This window comes from Leptodactylus fuscus, chromosome 2 (assembly GCF_031893055.1).
Source record: "Leptodactylus fuscus isolate aLepFus1 chromosome 2, aLepFus1.hap2, whole genome shotgun sequence".
Classification (NCBI taxonomy): domain Eukaryota; kingdom Metazoa; phylum Chordata; class Amphibia; order Anura; family Leptodactylidae; genus Leptodactylus; species Leptodactylus fuscus.
The window spans coordinates 270,281,193-270,303,030 of record NC_134266.1 but is presented as its reverse complement, the minus strand read 5'-3'; the positions used below and the strand labels follow the sequence as shown (position 1 = coordinate 270,303,030).

Sequence of the window (21,838 nt, the reverse complement as noted above, 5' to 3'; positions counted from 1 at the left end):
CAGCCGAGTGATCCCGCCGCTGGAGGTCAAGGGAGGCGGCCAAGTGATCTCGCCGTTGGAGGGCAAGGGAGTCGGCCCAAGTGATCTCGCCGTTGGGGGGCAAGGGAGTCGGCCCGAGTGATCTCGCCGTTGGAGGGCAAAGGAGGCGGCCCGAGTGAATTCACCGATGGAGGGCAAGAGAGGTGGCCGAATGATCCCGCTATGGAGGGCAAAGGAGGCGGCCCGAGTGATCCTGCCGCTCGAGGGCAAAGGAGGCGGCCCGTGTGATCTTGCTGCTGTAGGGCATGGGAGGCGACCCAAGTGATCCTCCTGCTGGAGGGCAAGGGAAGCGGCCAAGTGATCTCGCCGATGGAGGGCAAGGGAGGAGGCCTGAGTGATCTCGCCATTGGAGGGCAAAGGAGGCGGCCCGAGTGACCCCGCCGATGGAGGGCAAGGGAGGCGGCCGAGTGATCCCGCCGATGAAAGGCAAGGGAGGCGGCCGAGTAATCCCGCCGATGGAGGGCAAGGGAGGAGGCCTGAGTGATCTCGCCGTTGGAGGGCAAAGGAGGCGGCCCGAGTGATCCCGCCGATGGAGGGCAAGGGAGGCGGCCGAGTGATCCCGCCGATGGAGGGCAAGGGAGGAGGCCTGAGTGATCTCGCCGTTGGAGGGCAAAGGAGGCGGCCCGAGTGACCCCGCCGATGGAGGGCAAGGGAGGCGGCCCGAGTGACCCCGCCGATGGAGGGCAAGGGAGGCGGCCGAGTGATCCCGCCGTTGGAGGGCAAGGGAGGCGGCCGAGTGATCCCGCCGTTGGAGGGCAAGGGAGGCGGCCCAAGTAATCTCGCTGTTGGAGGGCAAGGGAAGCGGCTGAGTGATCTCACCACTGGAGCTGGCTAAGTGTTCCCATCCCTGTAGGGCCCAGGACCAAGCAAACAGCTCCTGCCACAGGAGGGCCCAGGAGGCAGCCACAGGTTACTACCACTGGGCCACCAAATATTTAGTCAAGAATGTCAACCACTAGACCACCAGGGAGTTGCTGGAAAGTTCTCAGTATTGTACCAAGCAGTTGACCAATAGTTCCCACCAATGGACTGCCAAGAGTTCTTGATATTGATCACCAATAGGCCGATATTGACATTTTCTACACATGAGCCGCACCAGGCCTGGGCGATAGTTCCGTCATTTCACCAGCAAAGAACCGGCCATGGCCTTATTCACACAATGCACATGTGGTCAGTATTTAACATCCGTATTTGTAAGCAAAAACTAGAACTGGATCACAAACAATGGAGAATATTATGGAAAGACTTACACTGCACGTCTTATATTTTTTTGCCTCCATTTCTAGTTTTGGCTTTAAAACACTGACTAAATCTGCATTATGTGAATAAGGACTAATGGCTCGACCTCCTAGGCAGCAGGAAACGGGCCGATACTGATCCTATCATTAATGGGAATGGCCCCGGGCGCATATCTGTACAATCTCCAGTTCAGTACGGGCGAGAAGGATGCCGGGCATGGACGATATGACGAAGGCCTTACAGTTACCTTATTAGAACCCGATACCATCTGCAAATAAATAAATAAAAGCCGCGCCATCCACCGACCATCTGCTCCAGGATCTGCAGACCTTGTATGTGTCACCCAGATGTCACCCACCAGACAATGACACCGCAGTCTGCAGGCAGTGCAACCATTCCATTAGCTTCGTGCATGATGGACTGCACCCCTCTATGACATATAATATACCGCACACACTCGCACCCTTAAAAATAAACAGAAAATAACATAAATATATGAGACTATATACTGTATATGAATGTCTACTTTTATAGCGCACGTGTGGCGGACATAAAGGAATCGCTGGGCAGGGATCTGTCCCATCCTACGTGATCCTTCAGCCTGGATAGATGAGAGTCCCCTGCAGAGGACAGAGGGGGAAGGGTCCGGAGACAGGATGGGGTTGCTATTGATCATGGAGGACATGTGATGATGTGAGGCGAGCGGTATTGATGAAGGTTCCTGCATTTCCAGGCCCTGGGGAGCGCCACACTCTCTAATCCTCTCCTGTTACTGCATTAAAGCACTATTCCCTTTACACTTACACAAAGCCCCCTAAAACAGGATCTAATGGACCTGCCGATATGTAGGCCAGCTGCGGTATCTCAGCCCTGGGTTAACCCCTTGGTCACCCTGACTCAGCTTGACCAAGTAACACGCGTTTCGTTCCGCCATGTACACCATGTTATCTGCGTGACTGGAGAAATACAGATGTAGCAGAGCTGGATGTGTCACTTGTGGCCTGAGACTTAGAGGGACACTCCGCACATAACCGATCCCTGGAACATACATTACATACCAACAGTCCCGATTTGGCCGGGAAGTGGACTGCAAAGAGAAAAGAGTTTATGCCAACCCTTCCCCAAATCGGTAGTTTTGGTCGCTTTTTTCTTGGACATTTCGGGGTATTTCCAGGATCGGGGATCACATATCCTAAATTTGCAATTCAGGTGTTGGCAATTGATGTGTCGCCATATAGTGCCCAAATAAAACCACCACATTCATTTACATGATAGTACCGTACGGAACAATAGAGTACCCACATAGCGCCACCATATACGCTGTCGAGTAATATCCGCCATCATTGTCAACATAATACAGTCATAGAGTGCCTAAATATTACTACATAACAGCCACGTAATAAATGTATGCAGTAACTAAATACCACTATATAATACTGCAATACAAGCCCAAACAACTAGTGTATAATACTCATATAGCACTGCCATACAGTGCCCAACTACTACTAAATAATGGCCATATGGCACAAAGTAACTAAGTATCAGAACATGATGTCTACATATTGCCATACAGTGCTCAAATGCTACTACATAATACTGCAATAGAGTCCACATACTAGTACGTAATGCCGATATAATATCCGCACACAGTAACTTAACATTACTACATAATAATCACATATTGCCAAATAATATTGCAAAATAATATTGCTATACACTGCCCAAATACCACTACAGTGTCTAAATGCTACTACCTAATGCCCATATAATACTGCAATAGTGTCCAAATCTTACTATATAAATAACACTGCCATACAGTGCCCATATGCTACCACATATTGCCCAGAAAATACTGCCATAGTGTCCATATAACACCATATAATGCCCACCTATTGCCATATAATACCTACATACCGTATGAAAACTGAATACTACCATACAGTGTCCAACTACTACTACGTAATGCCACATATGGACTGAATCTTCAGATACAGAAGGGATTTGTAGACAACACCTGCTATAAGATGTCCTGAAGAGGACGACCCCACAACATTGTACTCCCACACCCTACAGGGCGGACAGTGACAGCCGCCCAGGTGATGACGGCTACAAGTGGCCTGCGCCGTGCGGTACAGGAAGCTAAATTAGGGGCGCGATGAAAGGAATTGTCAGACGCCTGATCAGATTGCAGGGGGGACCGCTATACGGATACGACGTCTACGGTATAAGACTTTTCCTAACTTTGACACAGTCATCTCTGGTTCAGATGCGAACTTGAGATGCGGTCTTAAGATCTCTCCATGATGTCACTGCTCAAAAAAGGGTTAAGTACAATATATGGAATTTTTTTGGGTGTAAAATATATTAGGTTACGAGAACGTTATCCTGGCATGCTGATATATTCGCCGTCCTTGCAGTGATCATCACGTGTGACTCACGCCATGAGCTGATCAATATGATGACACATGACAGATACGTGATGGAGCGGTGAGCGGAGGACGCAGTGCTGTCACTTGATATGCTAAGCTCTGTATCCATATCGTGACTGCTATAGGGTCCCTGCGGTACAGCTGTGATCATCCATTATCCATAGGGAACTGTATATCTGCCGACTATATACAAATAACTCTAAGAGCAAGTATATCAGTGTTATACCGTAAGTCTATCATACATAGGAATCTGTGAAGTTTTATACCATAGCTTATTAGTCTGATGCTGCACCTACCCAGCTTTCCAGTAGTCCCGTCTTAGAAAATAAAAAAAATAAAAAAATAAAAAGGGGGAGAGGAGAGGGATGAAGCTGCAGTATCACAGTCTCTGTGAAAGTATGCAGTGAGAGGGGAGGAAGAGCAGCAAAGACGAGACATCTGATCTCTCCCACTCAGTACATCTTCCCTCTCCATAAACAGTACTTATAGGGGAAGCTGTAATCAAATGAGTCAGTGAGCTGACAGTCTGTCTTGGAGAATCAAACGGATTGAGCAGAGATTTTTAAATGAATAAAAAATTTGTTAAGAGTGGGGGGGGGGGGAAGAAAAAAAAGTCTGAGAAGATGAGATAGAAGCAATTGCCATGAAATGGATTACCAAGATATTAATGGCATAGAATAAATTTATGCAAAAGTTTGTTGAAAAGTTACTACAGTACAATATAGAAAGTCATTACAGGAAGGTAAAAAGAATCCTCCAACTGTGACCGTGTAATATCACACATGTGATAACCATCATGTCATCAAGTCATATTAATCCAATGCTAATGAAAAGTATCACACAATGATAAATATAGGAGAGAACGGAACAGAGGGGCAGAAACTAATAAAACCTGAGTGTATAGTGAATAGAGATACAAATCTCAATACATATCCATTATTAGTTCATAGGAGGTAGTATTATAGTAGTTATATTCTTGTACATAGGAGGTAGTATTATAGTAGTTATATTCCTGTACATAGGAGTAGTATTATAGTAGTTATATTCTTGTACATAGGAGTAGTATTATAGTAGTTATATTCTTGTACATAGGAGTAGTATTATAGTAGTTATATTCTTGTACGTAGGAGCAGTATTATAGTAGTTATATTCTTGTACATAGAAGTAGTATTATAGTAGTTATATTCTTGTACATAGGAGTAGTATTATAGTAGTTATAGTCTTGTACATAGGAGTAGTATTATAGCAGTTATATTCTTGTACATAGGAGCAGTATTATAGTAGTTATATTCTTGTACATAGGAGTAGTATTATAGTAGTTATATTCTTGTACATAGGAGGTAGTATTATAGCAGTTATATTCTTGTACATAGGAGCAGTATTATAGTAGTTATATTCTTGTACATAGGAGTAGTATTATAGTAGTTATATTCTTGTACATAGGAGGTAGTATTATAGTAGTTATATTCTTGTACATAGAAGTAGTATTATAGTAGTTATATTCTTGCACATAGGAGGCAGTATTATAGTAGTTATATTCTTGTACATAGAAGCAGTATTATAGTAGTTATATTCTTGTATATAGGAGTAGTATTATAGTAGTTATATTCTTGTACATAAGAGCAGTATTATAGTAGTTATATTCTTGTATATAGGAGTAGTATTTTAGTAGTTATATTCTTATACATAGGAGTAGAATTATAGTAGTTATATTCTTGTACATAGGAGTAGTATTATAGTAGTTATATTCTTGTACATAGGAGGTAGTATTATAGTAGTTATATTCTTGTACATAGAAGTAGTATTATAGTAGTTATATTCTTGCACATAGGAGGCAGTATTATAGTAGTTATATTCTTGTACATAGGAGCAGTATTATAGTAGTTATATTCTTGTACATAGGAGTAGTATTATAGTAGTTATATTCTTGTACATAGGAGCAGTATTATAGTAGTTATATTCTTGTATATAGGAGTAGTATTATAGTAGTTATATTCTTGTACATAGGAGCAGTATTATAGTAGTTATATTCTTGTACATAGGAGCAGTATTATAGTAGTTATATTCTTGTACATAGGAGAGGTATTATAGTAGTTATATTCTTGTACATAGGAGTAGTATTATAGTAGTTATATTCTTGTACATAGGAGTAGTATTATAGTAGTTATATTCTTGTACATAGGAGTAGTATTATAGTAGTTATATTCTTGTACATAGAAGCAGTATTACAGTAGTTATATTCTTGTACATAGGAGGCAGTATAATAGTAGTTATATTCTTGTACATAGGAGCAGTATTATAGTAGTTATATTCTTATACATAGGAGCAGTATTATAGTAGTTATATTCCTGTACATAGGGGCAGTATTATAGTAGTTATATTCTTGTACATAGGAGTAGTATTATAGTAGTTATATTCTTGTACATAGGGGGTAGTATTATAGTAGTTCTATTCTTGTATATAAGGGCAGTATTATAGTAGTTATATTCTTGTACATAGGAGTAGTATTATAGCAGTTATATTCTTGTACATAGGGGGCAGTATTATAGTAGTTATATTCCTGTACATAGGGGCAGTATTATAGTAGTTATATTCTTGTACATAGGAGTAGTATTATAGTAGTTCTATTCTTGTATATAAGGGCAGTATTATAGTAGTTATATTCCTGTGCATGAGGTTAGAATTATTATTATAGTGGTTATGTAGTTGATCTCAGGACCTCACCTCTTTACTGACTGTGTCAAACCTATTAATGTTTCCTGAAACTGTGATACAGAAAAATATATTAAATCAGATGGTTTTCTAATTTTGACTGCAGCTTTTTTGTGGCTGACTTCTTATGCCCCATTGAATTGCTATGACTCAATGCATTCCTAAGGGATTCAGCACAGGTCTATCCAAAAATGACCCTAAATAGCCCTGTGACATGAATCTATTTGCTGTTTGGTGAAGTGAGAAATGCTTTGCCTTTGCAAACCAGAAATATCCAAATTTAGAAAAAAATTAGTTTCCAAATGCTGATGTAGCCGAGAACAAGAAAAGGAGCCACGTGTCCAGCTTATGAAGCTGATATCAGTCACATATGGCTAGAAATGTCTCTGAAAGCAATCAGCACTGTAGATTGAGGTGGTAGCAAGTGTTCTATGTACAAGGATATAACTACTATAATACTACCTCCTATGTAGAAGAATATAACTACTATAATACTGCTCCTATGTACAAGAATATAACTACTATAATACTACTCCCTATGTACAAGAATATAACTACTATAATACTGTTCCTATGTATAAGAATATAACTACTATAATACTGCTCCTATATACAAGAATATAACTACTATAATACTACCTCCTATGTAGAAGAATATAACTACTATAATACTACCTCCTATGTACAAGAATATAACTACTATAATACTACCTCCTATGTACAAGAATATAACTACTATAATACTACTCCCTATGTACAAGAATATAACTACTATAATACTACTCCCTATGTACAAGAATATAACTATTATAATACTGCTCCTATGTACAAGAATATAACTACTATAATACTACCTCCTATGTACAAGAATATAACTACTATAATACTACTCCTATATACAAGAATATAACTACTATAATACTGCTCCTATATACAAGAATATAACTACTATAATACTGCTCCTATGTACAAGAATATAACTACTATAATACTGCTCCTATATACAAGAATATAACTACTATAATACTGCTCCTATGTACAAGAATATAACTACTATAATACTACCTCCTATGTACAAGAATATAACTACTATAATACTACTCCTATGTAAAAGAATATAACTACTATAATACTGCTCCTATGTACAAGAATATAACTACTATAATACTGCTCCTATGTACAAGAATATAACTACTATAATACTGCTCCTATGTACAAGAATATAACTACTATAATACTGCCCCCTATGTACAAGAATATAACTACTATAATACTGCCCCCTATGTAAAAAGAATATAACTACTATAATACTACTCCTATGTACAAGAATATAACTACTATAATACTACTCCTATGTACAAGAATATAACTACTATAATACTACTCCTATGTACAAGAATATAACTACTATAATACCTCTCCTATGTAGAAGAATATAACTACTATAATACTGCCCCCTATGTACAAGAATATAACTACTATAATACTACTCCTATGTACAAGAATATAACTACTATAATACTACTCCTATGTACAAGAATATAACTACTATAATACTGCTCCTATGTACAAGAATATAACTACTATAATACTGCCCCCTATGTACAAGAATATAACTACTATAATACTGCTCCTATGTACAAGAATATAACTACTATAATACTGCTCCTATGTACAAGAATATAACTACTATAATACTGCCCCCTATGTACAAGAATATAACTACTATAATACTGCTCCTATGTACAAGAATATAACTACTATAATACTGCCCCCTATGTACAAGAATATAACTACTATAATACTGCTCCTATGTACAAGAATATAACTACTATAATACTGCTCCTATGTACAAGAATATAACTACTATAATACTGCCCCCTATGTACAAGAATATAACTACTATAATACTACTCCTATGTACAAGAATATAACTACTATAATACTACCTCCTATGTACAAGAATATAACTACTATAATACTGCTCCTATGTACAAGAATATAACTACTATAATACTGCTCCTATGTACAAGAATATAACTACTATAATACTGCCCCCTATGTACAAGAATATAACTACTATAATACTGCTCCTATGTACAAGAATATAACTACTATAATACTGCTCCTATGTACAAGAATATAACTACTATAATACTGCTCCTATGTACAAGAATATAACTACTATAATACTGCTCCTATGTACAAGAATATAACTACTATAATACTACCTCCTATGTACAAGAATATAACTACTATAATACTACCTCCTATGTAGAAGAATATAACTACTATAATACTACTCCTATGTACAAGAATATAACTACTATAATACTACTCCTATGTACAAGAATATAACTACTATAATACTACCTCTTATGTAGAAGAATATAACTACTATAATACTGCCCCCTATGTACAAGAATATAACTACTATAATACTACTCCTATGTACAAGAATATAACTACTATAATACTGCTCCTTTGTACAAGAATATAACTACTATAATACTACTCCTATGTACAAGAATATAACTACTATAATACTACCTCCTATGTACAAGAATATAACTACTATAATACTACCCCTATGTACAAGAATATAACTACTATAATACTGCCCCCTATGTACAAGAATATAACTACTATAATACTGCTCCTATGTACAAGAATATAACTACTATAATACTACCCCTATGTACAAGAATATAACTACTATAATACTGCCCCCTATGTACAAGAATATAACTACTATAATACTGCTCCTATGTACAAGAATATAACTACTATAATACTGCTCCTATGTACAAGAATATAACTACTATAATACTACTCCTATGTATCTAACAGGTGTCAGGAATACCTTGTATCACATATGAATCCTTCTGTCTTGCTCCTGATGGTTACAATACTGAGCAGCTCAGAGAGGAGATAGTTCTGTGACAGCTCTGCTCTGCTATATAATGTCCTGCTTGTGGAGATCACTTTATACGACCATCTTTAGAGATACATTCAATACACAGAAGTTTCAACAGTGAGATTTTCACATCAACCATCACTTTCAGATTCTCCACCAGGACTCTAAAGGGGCGGGGTTTAGTCAATGCACCCCAAAGTGGGCGTTCCTAGTGTATCTGGGAGTGTGGCTTAAAATGTTTCAAAAATAAGGCTTGGAATGTTTTTCACTATGGATTACATACAACTTGTACTTGTAATACAGCTGTGGGCACGAGACCTGTTGGGTCACCAGGGAGATTTTATATTAGTCAATGGATACTGAGGATACACATAAGAGTTTGGATACCGGGGATATATATATATATATATATATATATATATACACAGTGTTTGGATACCAGGGATATATATACAGTGTTTTGATACCAGGGATATATATACAGTGTTTGGATACCGGGGATATATATACAGTGTTTTGATACCAGGGATATATATACAGTGTTTGGATACCGGGGTTATATATACAGTGTTTGGATACCGGGGATATATATATACGGTGTTTGGATACCGGGGATATATATATATACAGTATGTGGATGGATATACCGGGGATATATATATATATATATATATATATATATATATATATACAGTATTTGGATGGATATACCGGGGATATATATATATACAGTATTTGGATGGATATACCGGGGATATATATATATACAGTATTTGGATGGATATACCGGGGATATATATATATATATATATATATATATATATATATATACACAGTATTTGGATGGATATACCAGGGATATATATATATATACAGTATTTGGATGGATATACCAGGGATATATATATATATACAGTGTTTGGATACCGGCCCACTGTATTGCTTTGTTTCCATCTCCACAGTGTAGATTCGCCATTGATCTTGATCACCGTGTGCAGTTACCCAATAGCAACCAATCAGATTCCAGCTCTCATTTCTCAGAGGCCCCTTTGAAAATGAAAGCTGTGCTCTGATTGGTTGCTATACACAACAGCACCACATTCCCTTTGCATCAATTGTGATAAGTCTCCCCCATATAACTGCGCTCCGTCACACTTTTAGTAGACCCTCCATATCCTAAGCTCACCCCCTCTATGGAAGACGGTCATCACTAGTCCTTAAACATTCGGCTCCTCTGACACGTAGTACATAGCGCCCCCATCAGGTCCATTAGAGCCAGTAACACACACGTCTCTGCTACATCCGCACCGCCACACGCTCCATCCTAATACATAGAGAGCTGAGCGTCATGGCAGCCAGCGATCCTATTGATCAGAGAGTGATCTCCTACACGGACAAGGCAGAGTCAAGGTCACCGGCCCGAGTCCATCATGGCCCATACAAAGTATGTGCCCCCCTGTATTCAATCTTAAAGGGGTTCTCACACATCAGACTCCTATAACAATGTGATCCGGACCACTTTATGGGTGTCCATGCGCCCGCACAGATTCCGGCAGGACACTCCTGAAGTATATGGGGACCCCCCCCCCATATAGGAACTAAAGGGGGGTCCTAGCTCCTAGACATGGCTGACATAACGTAAAGAGACCACCATGGGCACCCTTATATTTTTGGCCATTAGTCGTGCAAATTTTGCCAAGAATTAACCATTTAGGACAATGTGATTTAGTAATGAGTATTCGCCAGTATGTCCGTCCATTTGGAGGTAAACCTTTACAAGTATGGCCCCCATCACCCCTCCGTCCCTTTTAAATAAGCTTTATTGATACGTACACAAAACATCTTCATCTCCCCTCCGGGTCCATGTAACCTCAGCAGGGGATACCCTGACCCATCAGCATCCGCTGCAACTCATAAGACTCCACCAGCCCCGGGGAACCCTCTGCCAACCGGGCAGACCCCAGCATTTCTCATTACCTACAATTGATGGGCAACTTATATTTTTGGGCTGTGCTCATGCAAATTTTTGAAGCAATTTTTTGGAATTTTTAATTCTGTCTGGTTGTTGGGGAATCTTTGCTCCTGTGGCGGCTTTATCCTCCATTGCCCCCTTTTATGGCACGATTTACCCCCATTCCCTCTTCAGAGACCCCATTATCTCCCCTCCAGGTCAATATAACCTGGGCAGGAGTTACCCTGACATGACGAATCCCTGCAACACATAACACTCCAGCAGTACTGGTCAATCTGCACCATGTATAGCATTATACTATATTTAGGGGGGTTTACCCCCGGCACCCTTGACCCCAGCGTTCAGTTAACTCTCTATAGATGTGGAGAGTGACAGGGCGAAGCAGAAATTGCAGCATCATTGGGTGGATGGACGGTCAAGGCTGGACGGACACCAGCAAATACAACAGGACTGGTCCGGGCTGGGACTTGTAGTCCTACAGCAGTTAGGAAAACAAGGCGGACTGGAAATACAGGGTGGGGATGTAACAGACACAGGGTCCATGTGGTCAGCTGCACAGTAGACGGGAGCCATGTACAGCATCCACACCCTCCTCGCAGGCAGCTAATTGGTTAATTTCCCACCATGTCACTGTCCACACACGATCATTAACCCTCCGCTGACTGTCAGAATGTGGCACAAGGGGTTAAGTTCAGCCTCAGTTCACGCACTTCTTCTTGCACCACGGGGTTAACGCCGTCACCGCTTCACATCCAACTGGTCAAACTTGTTAAATGGCTCCCACACACACACCAACAAAATGCACAATAAACCCCCCATCGTGGCCTCTAGTGCAAAAGTTCAGGTCACAATACAGGAGCCCCGGGACTGGGAGGGGTTAATAAGTGATGGATGTCCCAATGTTGACAAGGCAAGCACCTGTGACAGGTGCAGAGCGATCTCCTAACTGTACCCCCCCACCCCTCCTCCTGCTCCAGACAATGCATTTAATAGTAAGCCCCCTCCCCACCTTGCACTGTACTCCGCACCAGGCATCCTGCAATCTGTGTTACTTACATATCTCCTTAACTTTTTCTCTGGAGGGGATTTTCTGAGCCAGCCAGCATAGACCACCTCTCCTTCACTCATCCTGCCCAGATAAGAAGGAGACCCTTGTGTCTGGACGTGTCAATCAAAGGCAAGAGATAAAAGCCCTCCTTATGTGTCAATCCAAGAGCATTGGGGGACCATTGAAGGAGATCTTTCTTCTGCAGTCCAGTGCCATGAGTGGGGCGCAGTGGTAGGGGTCGCTCTGCACAGTACCCCCTCTGTATGAGGACACAGTAAAGTCACTGTGCTGCTGACTGATCAGTTTTTCCCCTTCATCCTGCTCTGCCCCAGTCACTGCTGTCTCCTCTTGTCTATGGCTACAGCTGCCTTAGGAAGCAGGAAACTAAAGTGACTGTGTGTTTCCCAGAGCAGCAATGGGCTCTAACCACACCCTACTCCAATAAGTGGGCATGGCAGGGGGCCGGGCTCAGAACCCCTGGACACACTGCACAACTTGTAACAAAATAAGATATAGGACATAGGATGGGGAAGAATAAGCAGGGATACAATGTAAGAGAGCGTAAGAAAATATCCAGGAAATAGGATGGGGGAGAAGAAGAATGGATACAATGTAACAGAGCGCAAGAAAACATTTAGAGATACAATACATCAGAGTGTAAGAAATATATAGGAATTAGGATGGGGGAGAAGAAGCATGGATACAATGTAACAGCGCAAGAAAATATCTAGAGATACAATACATCAGAGTGTAAGACAATATATAGGAAATAGGATGGGGGAGAATATTGGGGAAGGGGATACCAAGGATACAATGTAGCAGAGAGCATGAAAATATCTAGGAATTAGGATGGGGGAGAAGAAGCATGGATACAATGTAACAGTGCAAGAAAATATCTAGAGATACAATACATCAGAGTGTAAGACAATATATAGGAAATAGAATGGGGGAGAATACTGGGGAAGGGGATACCAGGGGTACAATGTATCAGAGAGCATGAAAATATCTAGGAATTAGGATGGGGGAGAAGAAGCATGGATACAATGTAACAGTGCAAGAAAATATCTAGAGATACAATACATCAGAGTGTAAGACAATATATAGGAAATAGAATGGGGGAGAATACTGGGGAAGGGGATACCAGGGGTACAATGTATCAGAGAGCATGAAAATATCTAGGAATTAGGATGGGGGAGAAGAAGCATGGATACAATGTAACAGCGCAAGAAAATATCTAGAGATACAATACATCAGAGTGTAAGACAATATATAGGAAATAGGATGGGGGAGAATATTGGGGAAGGGGATACCAGGGGTACAATGTATCAGAGAGCATGAAAATATCTAGGAATTAGGATGGGGGAGAATACTAGGGAAGGGGATACCAGGGGTACAATGTATCAGAGTATATTGTAACAAAATATCACTGATTCTAGAAAACACAACCATATACTGATGTTACTGGCAATAAGTTTCAGGGGAATTGCAGATGCCAAACACAAAGTCACCGAAGATACTGACCTCTGACCCTGCCAGAACACAAGGCCGGCCAGAGATGGACTCTACAGACAGTGCCAGCCATGACTGATAGATAAGTGACATAAAGATCAGTCCTCAGTCCCATTGTGTGAAATGACTTTCTTTGTAATGTATCTGTATTTGAACCCTATAAATTGTACAGCGCTGCGGAATATGTTGGCGCTATAGAAATAATTTTTTTTTATTATATTATAAGATGATAGACAACTAGATAGATAGATGGATAGACAGATATGTGACAGGCAGAGTAAGATAAACTGGTGTGATAGATAGTAGGTAGATAAAAGATAGATATAACATATCTTGTATAGATAAGAGATAGGAGATAGATAGATAGATAGGAGATAGATAGATAGGAGATAGATAGATAGAAGATAGATAGGAGATAGATAGATAGATAGATAGATAGATAGATAGATAGGAGATAGATAGATAGATAGATAGATAGATAGATAGATAGATAGATAGGAGATAGATAGATAGATAGATAGATAGATAGATAGATAGGAGATAGATAGATAGATAGATAGATAGATAGATAGGAGATAGATAGATAGATAGATAGATAGATAGATAGATAGGAGATAGATAGATAGGAGATAGATAGATAGATAGGAGATAGATAGATAGGAGATAGATAGATAGGAGATAGATAGATAGGAGATAGATAGATAGGAGATAGATAGATAGGAGATAGATAGATAGGAGATAGATAGATAGATAGGAGATAGATAGATAGATAGATAGGAGATAGGTAGGTAGATAGATAGGAGATAGATAGATAGATAGATAGGAGATAGGTAGGTAGATAGGAGATAGATAGGAGATAGATAGATAGGAGATAGATAGATAGATAGATAGATAGATAGATAGATAGATAGATAGATAGATAGATAGGAGATAGATAGATAGATAGATAGATAGATAGATAGATAGATAATCATGTTGAGGTCATAGAGGGGCGCAGCTCTGATCAGGACTTCTATAAGGATAGTGTATTGAGGTCAGGGCCCCATGTTGGCGCCTTGCAGGGGGTCTCTATCACTATGACCCTGTCCTAGACCATTTATTCATAGACAGAATTTGGACATACAATAGAACATTTCTTACTTTCTGCCTTTTGTAGTAATAGTTATCCGACGGCGCCATTTCTGGTGTGTGAGATCACTATCTTCTCCAGATAGTCGTGTTCATGTGTGGCCCGGTAAAATGGGCCCCTGGTCTGCTTATATAAACATGGCCGCTTTTTTTCATAAACAGCACCACCCCGGTCCACAGGATTTGTTTGATATTACAGCGCAGTCCAATTCAATGGGATTGTAATACCAATCTCAACCTGATGAGGTGCTGTTCATAGAAAAAGGCAGCCATGTTGTATGGATAGAACTTAGTTTCAACAGTGTTGTGGCTCTGCAGGCTCCTCCCCCTTATAGTGACCCCTCCCCCTTCCGTGTTGATCCAGAAGAACAGCGGTGCAGTATACACAGCGCTAGCCAAGGTGCTGATGGGAAATCCACCGATTACTTATCAATTCCTGATTTCCGCCCCTTTAAGAGCACACTCACTTCCGAGTCTCCTGCGCATAGACCGGCAGAAATCCTGAAGAAAAGGCGACGTCTTAAAAAATGTCGGACACCTGATGGCTGCCATTGCAGTAAATAAGATCTCTCAGGAGCCATTGCTGTCTGTCAGTCGGTGGACCGTTTTTCCGTAATTTAGGTGTGTGCTAGAGTACCAGATGTTCTACATTACTGGAAGCTCATCTGTAAGGGTAGTGCGCCTCCCGGAGGACAGATGGCTCATTACAATGAACTTATGTGATTGTAGCGACCAATAGGTGAGAAGACGGTGGACCCCTTTAATCAGCCTCATATATTTCTGCTCACTTTATTGATATGATCCCTGACCAGCCATGTTGGGAGTTGTAGCGTTCACTGGTTTATTGCTTGATACAAGTATCGACCCTCTACGTGTAATTTAAAGGGGATGTCCGGGGACTTTAATTTACCTTGCGGTATCTGGCAGATTCTTCATGATAGACCCGGGTTTTAAAGGGATTCTTTTTTTTTTTTTAATGTAGATTGCAAGCCCCACATGGAGCTCACAATGTACATTTTTTCCTATCCATGCAAACACGGGGAGAACATACAAACTCCTTGCAGATGGTTTTTTGCCCTTGGCGGGATTTGAACACCAGGACTCCAGCGCTGCAAGGCTGCAATGCTAACCACTGAGCCACCGTGTGGCCCCCGGTTTTAAAGGGATTCTATCATTAAAATGCAAATTTTTCTGGGTACAACGTCGGAATAGCCTTAAGAAAGGCTATTCTTCTCCTACCTTTAGATGTCTTCTCCACGCCGCCGTTCGGTATAAATCTCAGTTTTCGACAGTATGCAAATGAGTTCTCTCGCAGCACTGGGGGCGGTCCTCAGCACTCAAACAGCACTGGGGGTGTGGCCAATGCTGTGAGAGAACTCTCCAGTGCCGCCTCCATCTTCTTCAGGAAGGGTCTTCATTGCGTCTTCTTCCGGCGCTAGCTTCAAATTTCTAGGCCTCGGGCAGCCGGCTGTGCAAGCCTGCTGGCCACAAGAGAATGGCCACTTACAATACTGTGTAAGCGGCCATTTTCTTGTGGCCGGTGGGCACGCACAGTTGGCTTTTCCCTAGGCCCAAGGCCTAGAAGTTTGAAGCCACCGCGGGAAGAAGACCCGTTCCTGAAGAAGATGGAGGCGTCGCTGGAGAGTTCTCTCGCAGCATTGGGGACGCCCCCAGTACTGTTTGAACGCTGGGGCCCGCCCCCAGTGCTGCAAGAGAACTCATTTGCATACCGACGAAAACTGGGACTTATACCGAATATCGGCGTGGAGAAGACATCTAAAGGTGGGAGAAGAATAGCCTTTCTTAAGGCTATTCCAACAGGGTACCCAGAAAATATTGCATTTTAATGATAGAATCCCTTCTCCTGTTATGCGATTGGAATCAACCCCAGATATCTGGGTAGCTCCGCCTACTCAAATGACAGGTAGCTTACCTGTGTTATGGGGGCCGACTGAACAATAGTCAGCACAGGTACATTACTAGTGAAATCAGGAGGTGGCGGAGCGACCTGGGGGCTAGGGGGTGTTGTTCCGATCACGTAACGTGGGGGTCCGAACCAGTACAAGGCATCATAAAATCTGAAGATTACCAAAGGATTTGGGTTCCCATGTAGGGCCCAGTGTCAGAAATCTAGGTCACCCACTTGGATCTTTGATGTCTAGTTCATCAATATTACACTCCAGTAACCTCCAGAGCTGCATTCATAATTCTGTTAGGTTAAGAGTACCGCCATGCTGCCCCCTGCTGGTTCAGAGCTCACTTTGGGCCCAAGCACTATAGAGTAGATCCACTAGGCCAGAATTCAGCAGGGTCAGATACAACATGGAATCTCATCTATGTCTTAATGCTGCAGCTTTGGAGGTGACTAGAGTATAAGACACACCAACTCCAGATAAGTAGAGGGAAGCGTCAGACCTGTAACTTACTGCACAACTCCAGAAATAATTGATCTGCTTGTCGTGAGCGGCGACCTCCGGAGCTATTAATCCCGCTAGCAAATCCTAATTATCGTTTGTGTTTGCAATTAATCTCCGGCTGAGCAGCGAGCGATGTTTACGGCGCATTAACCCCTCGCTGCTCACCTCACGGCGCCCCCTTATTAAATTCTTCACATCTAATCAGGATTTATAATGATTTATAATGGCAGGACACCGACCTTCACAAACGCCGGATTATACGGCACCTACGTTCCGCTGGGCTCCAGTGTATAGACGGGGCGATTAGATTGTAAGCTCCTGCGTTCAGGGACTAATGACAGGACACTGTGCTACTTTCTTTATGGGCAATTTATCAATTGATTTCTAGTGTAAGAAAGTTGCAAATTTTTTCTCTCAACGCGTTTTGTAAGCAATATGGGTAGTGGGCGGAGTTTAGTGGTGGTGGGAGTGGCCCAGACCCACACGGATTGCCAGGACAATACTCCACCATCGTCAATCTCTGAGCGAGTTTTCCGGGACTCATATATTGATGGCCTACTCTTACTATAAGCCATCAATATGTGATTGTGGGGGTTTGACACCCGGGATCCCTGGAGTCTGCAGCTGAGGCCTCCATGGGGATCCCTTTAAGACTAGAAAAGCTGCATTCTTCGGTCACAGACTTTCTACGGTTTCTTGAACCAAAGTCAAAAAGGGGCATCAAAGGCATGGGAAATATACAGGGAGATCTTATACGTCCCAGCTTCTGTTACATCCACTCCTGTCTATGGCTTGAAAACCAGCAACAAAAAAATACTGCTTTTGCACAAACTTTGACCTCTGCCTACCACGGCAATAAGCAGATGTTTAACTTTACAAAAACAGCAAAAGATTTCACCCAAACAGCTCCAAAATCAAAAGAAAACGTAGTGGGAGAAGGTTTCTGCCGCAGCAGGCTGCCTCCCAGCCACGGACAAAGCAGCTGAAGCTCCGCCCTCTTTACAGGTCACAGCGCCATACACTGCATAGTGGCCTGAAACGGTACAGCACCACAGCGCGCATTCCTGCCTCAAAAAAAGGAAATGTTTTTATAAAAAGAATTTAAAAAAAAAAATCAGAGTACAAGCATAAAATGTCTAATAAAAATTATGTATTTGAAAATAAAGTTTTTACAAAAAAAAAAAAAAAAAGACCCCATGTCACCTCGTTCAGACCAGTCCTCCCCATTTTCACCACAACATATGTTTGGACGGTTTTATAAGAGGCATGAATAGGGAAATCTTGGAAACGGGATGACATCTTTGATATTGTCGACTCCCAGAATGCACTGCAGATATCGCTCAAATCCCATTCCAAAACCGCCGTGTGGAACGGATCCGAACCGCCGTAAATCTAAATACCTACAGAAACGAAACAGAGAGAAATTAAAAGGGGATCTCAGTACTCAGTTCCCAGGATCAGGGTATAAGAGAAGGCGTAAAGGTTGCCTAAGGAAAGGGGACACGTGGGAGGGACAATCTGAGGAGAGCCGGCTGTGTTATTCATCTGCTCTCCTCCAATCATCACCTCCGAGAACAGTCTAATTGGCTGAGAACAACTAAGTGACAGAAGGGGCGGTCCTTGCTAGGCTCCTCCCACTAGTCCTATTCAGACGTAGTTGTCCAATCTATAGGAACTCACCACTGATATGTGTCTGTCAGTCCCAACCTGAAAAAGAAAAGACAAGTATTCAAGATTACTCCGAGGAATTCCATCATATCCTCATATTGTCAGTCAGAGGTCACATATAACAAGGGACACATAATAGGTAATGCAAATCCAACATGTCATATAGTAAGGAAACGTATATAGGAAAATCAGTCTGGAAACACAGTATAGTCAGGGAAGACAAAACAGTGAATCTACACAAGAAGCTCAGCTACATTCTACAAATCCATCACCTAACCTATACTGATCCCGAGTTACATCCTGTATTATACTACAGAGCTGCGCTCACTATTCTGCTGGTGCAGTCACTGTGTACATACATTACTTATCCTGTATTATACTCCAGAGCTGCGCTCACTATTCTGCTGGTACAGTCACTGTGTACATACATTACATTACTTATCCTGTATTATACTCCAGAGCTGCGCTCACTATTCTGCTGGTACAGTCACTGTGTACATACATTACATTACTTATCCTGTATTATACTCCAGAGCTGCGCTCACTATTCTGCTGGTGCAGTCACTGTGTACATACATTACATTACTTATCCTGTATTATACTCCAGAGCTGCGCTCACTATTCTGCTGGTACAGTCACTGTGTACATACATTACATTACTTATCCTGTATTATACTCCAGAGCTGCGCTCACTATTCTGCTGGTACAGTCATTGTGTACATACATTACATTACTTATCCTGTATTATACTCCAGAGCTGCGCTCACTATTCTGCTGGTGCAGTCACTGTGTACATACATTACATTACTTATCCTGTATTCTACTCCAGAGCAACGCTCACTATTCTGCTGGTACAGTCACTGTGTACATACATTACATTACTTATCCTGTATTATACTCCAGAGCTGCGCTCACTATTCTGCTGGTACAGTCACCGTGTACATACATTACATTACTTATCCTGTATTATACTCCAGAGCTGCGCTCACTATTCTGATGTGACACTGTGTACGTACATTACATAGAGTGGGAGGGTCGCTTGTATAGGACCTCCTTCCTCTTTTAGTTGGACTCAATCTCGGTGATGTATTATTTGGTCCCTTATACTTCTGCTGCTGTTATAACAAGTAAAACAAGTGAAAGGAGAATTCTGACTATACTAATATGAGATAAGAGGATCATTTTTAGTTACAGTTGAAGGAGCAGTAAATTCCAGACCTGAACTTTCCGTAACCTCAGTATCTAAGTCAGACGATCATCATACATTCCACATGAATTAAGTAGGTCTGGTACGATCTGTTAATGTATGACATCACTGACTGGCAGGCATCAGCGCCAGGAGCCTGTCCAGAGTAAACCTGATGCCATCACGTTCATCTCTTTTATAGCTAGTGGTGAACCCGAGAGAGATTGTATTACACTGAGGTCAAGAGAATATTCTGCTGATATATATATATTACCTTACTACAGCATAGAGAGGAGTCCCATCATCCCTCAGAAAAGAGCACAGAGTCATATTCTCTTAAAGAGACCCGTCACCTCTACTGTTTTACTAAATATTCTGCATGAAATTACTATTGTGGAGCATAACTACTATAATACTACTCCTATGTACAAGAATATAACTACTATAATACTACTCCTATGTACAAGAATATAACTACTATAATACTACTCATATGTACAAGAATATAACTACTATAATACTGCTCCTATGTACAAGAATATAACTGCTATAATACTACTCCTATGTACAAGAATATAACTACTATAATACTACCCCCTATGTACAAGAATATAACTACTATAATACTACTCCTATGTACAAGAATATAACTACTATAATACTACTCCTATGTACAAGAATATAACTACTATAATACTACTCCTATGTACAAGAATATAACTACTATAATACTGCTCCTATGTACAAGAATATAACTACTATAATACTGCCCCCTATGTACAAGAATATAACTACTATAATACTGCTCCTATGTACAAGAATATAACTACTATAATACTGCCCCCTATGTACAAGAATATAACTACTATAATACTGCTCCTATGTACAAGAATATAACTGCTATAATACTACTCCTATGTACAAGAATATAACTACTATAATACTGCTCCTATGTACAAGAATATAACTACTATAATACTACTCCTATGTACAAGAATATAACTACTATAATACTACCTCCTATGTATAAGAATATAACTACTATAATACTGCTCCTATGTACAAGAATATAACTACTATAATACTGCTCCTATGTACAAGAATATAACTACTATAATACTACTCCTATCTACAAGAATATAACTACTATAATACTACTCCTATGTACAAGAATATAACTACTATAATACTACTCCTATGTACAAGAATATAACTACTATAATACTGCTCCTATGTACAAGAATATAACTACTATAATACTGCTCCTATGTACAAGAATATAACTACTATAATACTACTCCTATATACAAGAATATAACTACTATAATACTACCTCCTATATACAAGAATATAACTACTATAATACTACTCCTATATACAAGAATATAACTACTATAATACTACCCCTATGTACAAGAATATAACTACTATAATACTACTCCTATATACAAGAATAGAACTACTATAATACTACTCCTATGTACAAGAATATAACTACTATAATACTACTCCTATGTACAAGAATATAACTACTATAATACTACTCCTATGTACAAGAATATAACTACTATAAT

General features: G+C 40.6%; 2 protein-coding genes across 2 annotated transcripts in view; both read right to left on the bottom strand.

Annotated features, from left to right (window-relative positions):
- The window catches only part of GAB2 (GRB2 associated binding protein 2), a 124,709-nt gene extending 111,964 nt beyond the window's left edge, over positions 1-12,745 (bottom strand). The window contains exon 1 of the mRNA XM_075266240.1: positions 12,365-12,745. Within this exon, the coding sequence (XP_075122341.1) occupies positions 12,365-12,436 (72 nt within the window). The 5' untranslated portion in view covers positions 12,437-12,745. The remainder of the gene's footprint in view (positions 1-12,364) is intronic.
- Positions 12,746-18,606: 5,861 nt separating this feature from the next.
- The window catches only part of NARS2 (asparaginyl-tRNA synthetase 2, mitochondrial), a 32,056-nt gene continuing 28,824 nt past the window's right edge, over positions 18,607-21,838 (bottom strand). Inside the window, exons 14-15 of the mRNA XM_075266245.1 lie at positions 19,091-19,117; positions 18,607-18,810 (exon numbers count right to left, since the gene is read on the bottom strand). Coding sequence (XP_075122346.1) covers positions 18,666-18,810; positions 19,091-19,117 — 172 coding nt within the window. The 3' untranslated portion in view covers positions 18,607-18,665. The remainder of the gene's footprint in view (positions 18,811-19,090; positions 19,118-21,838) is intronic.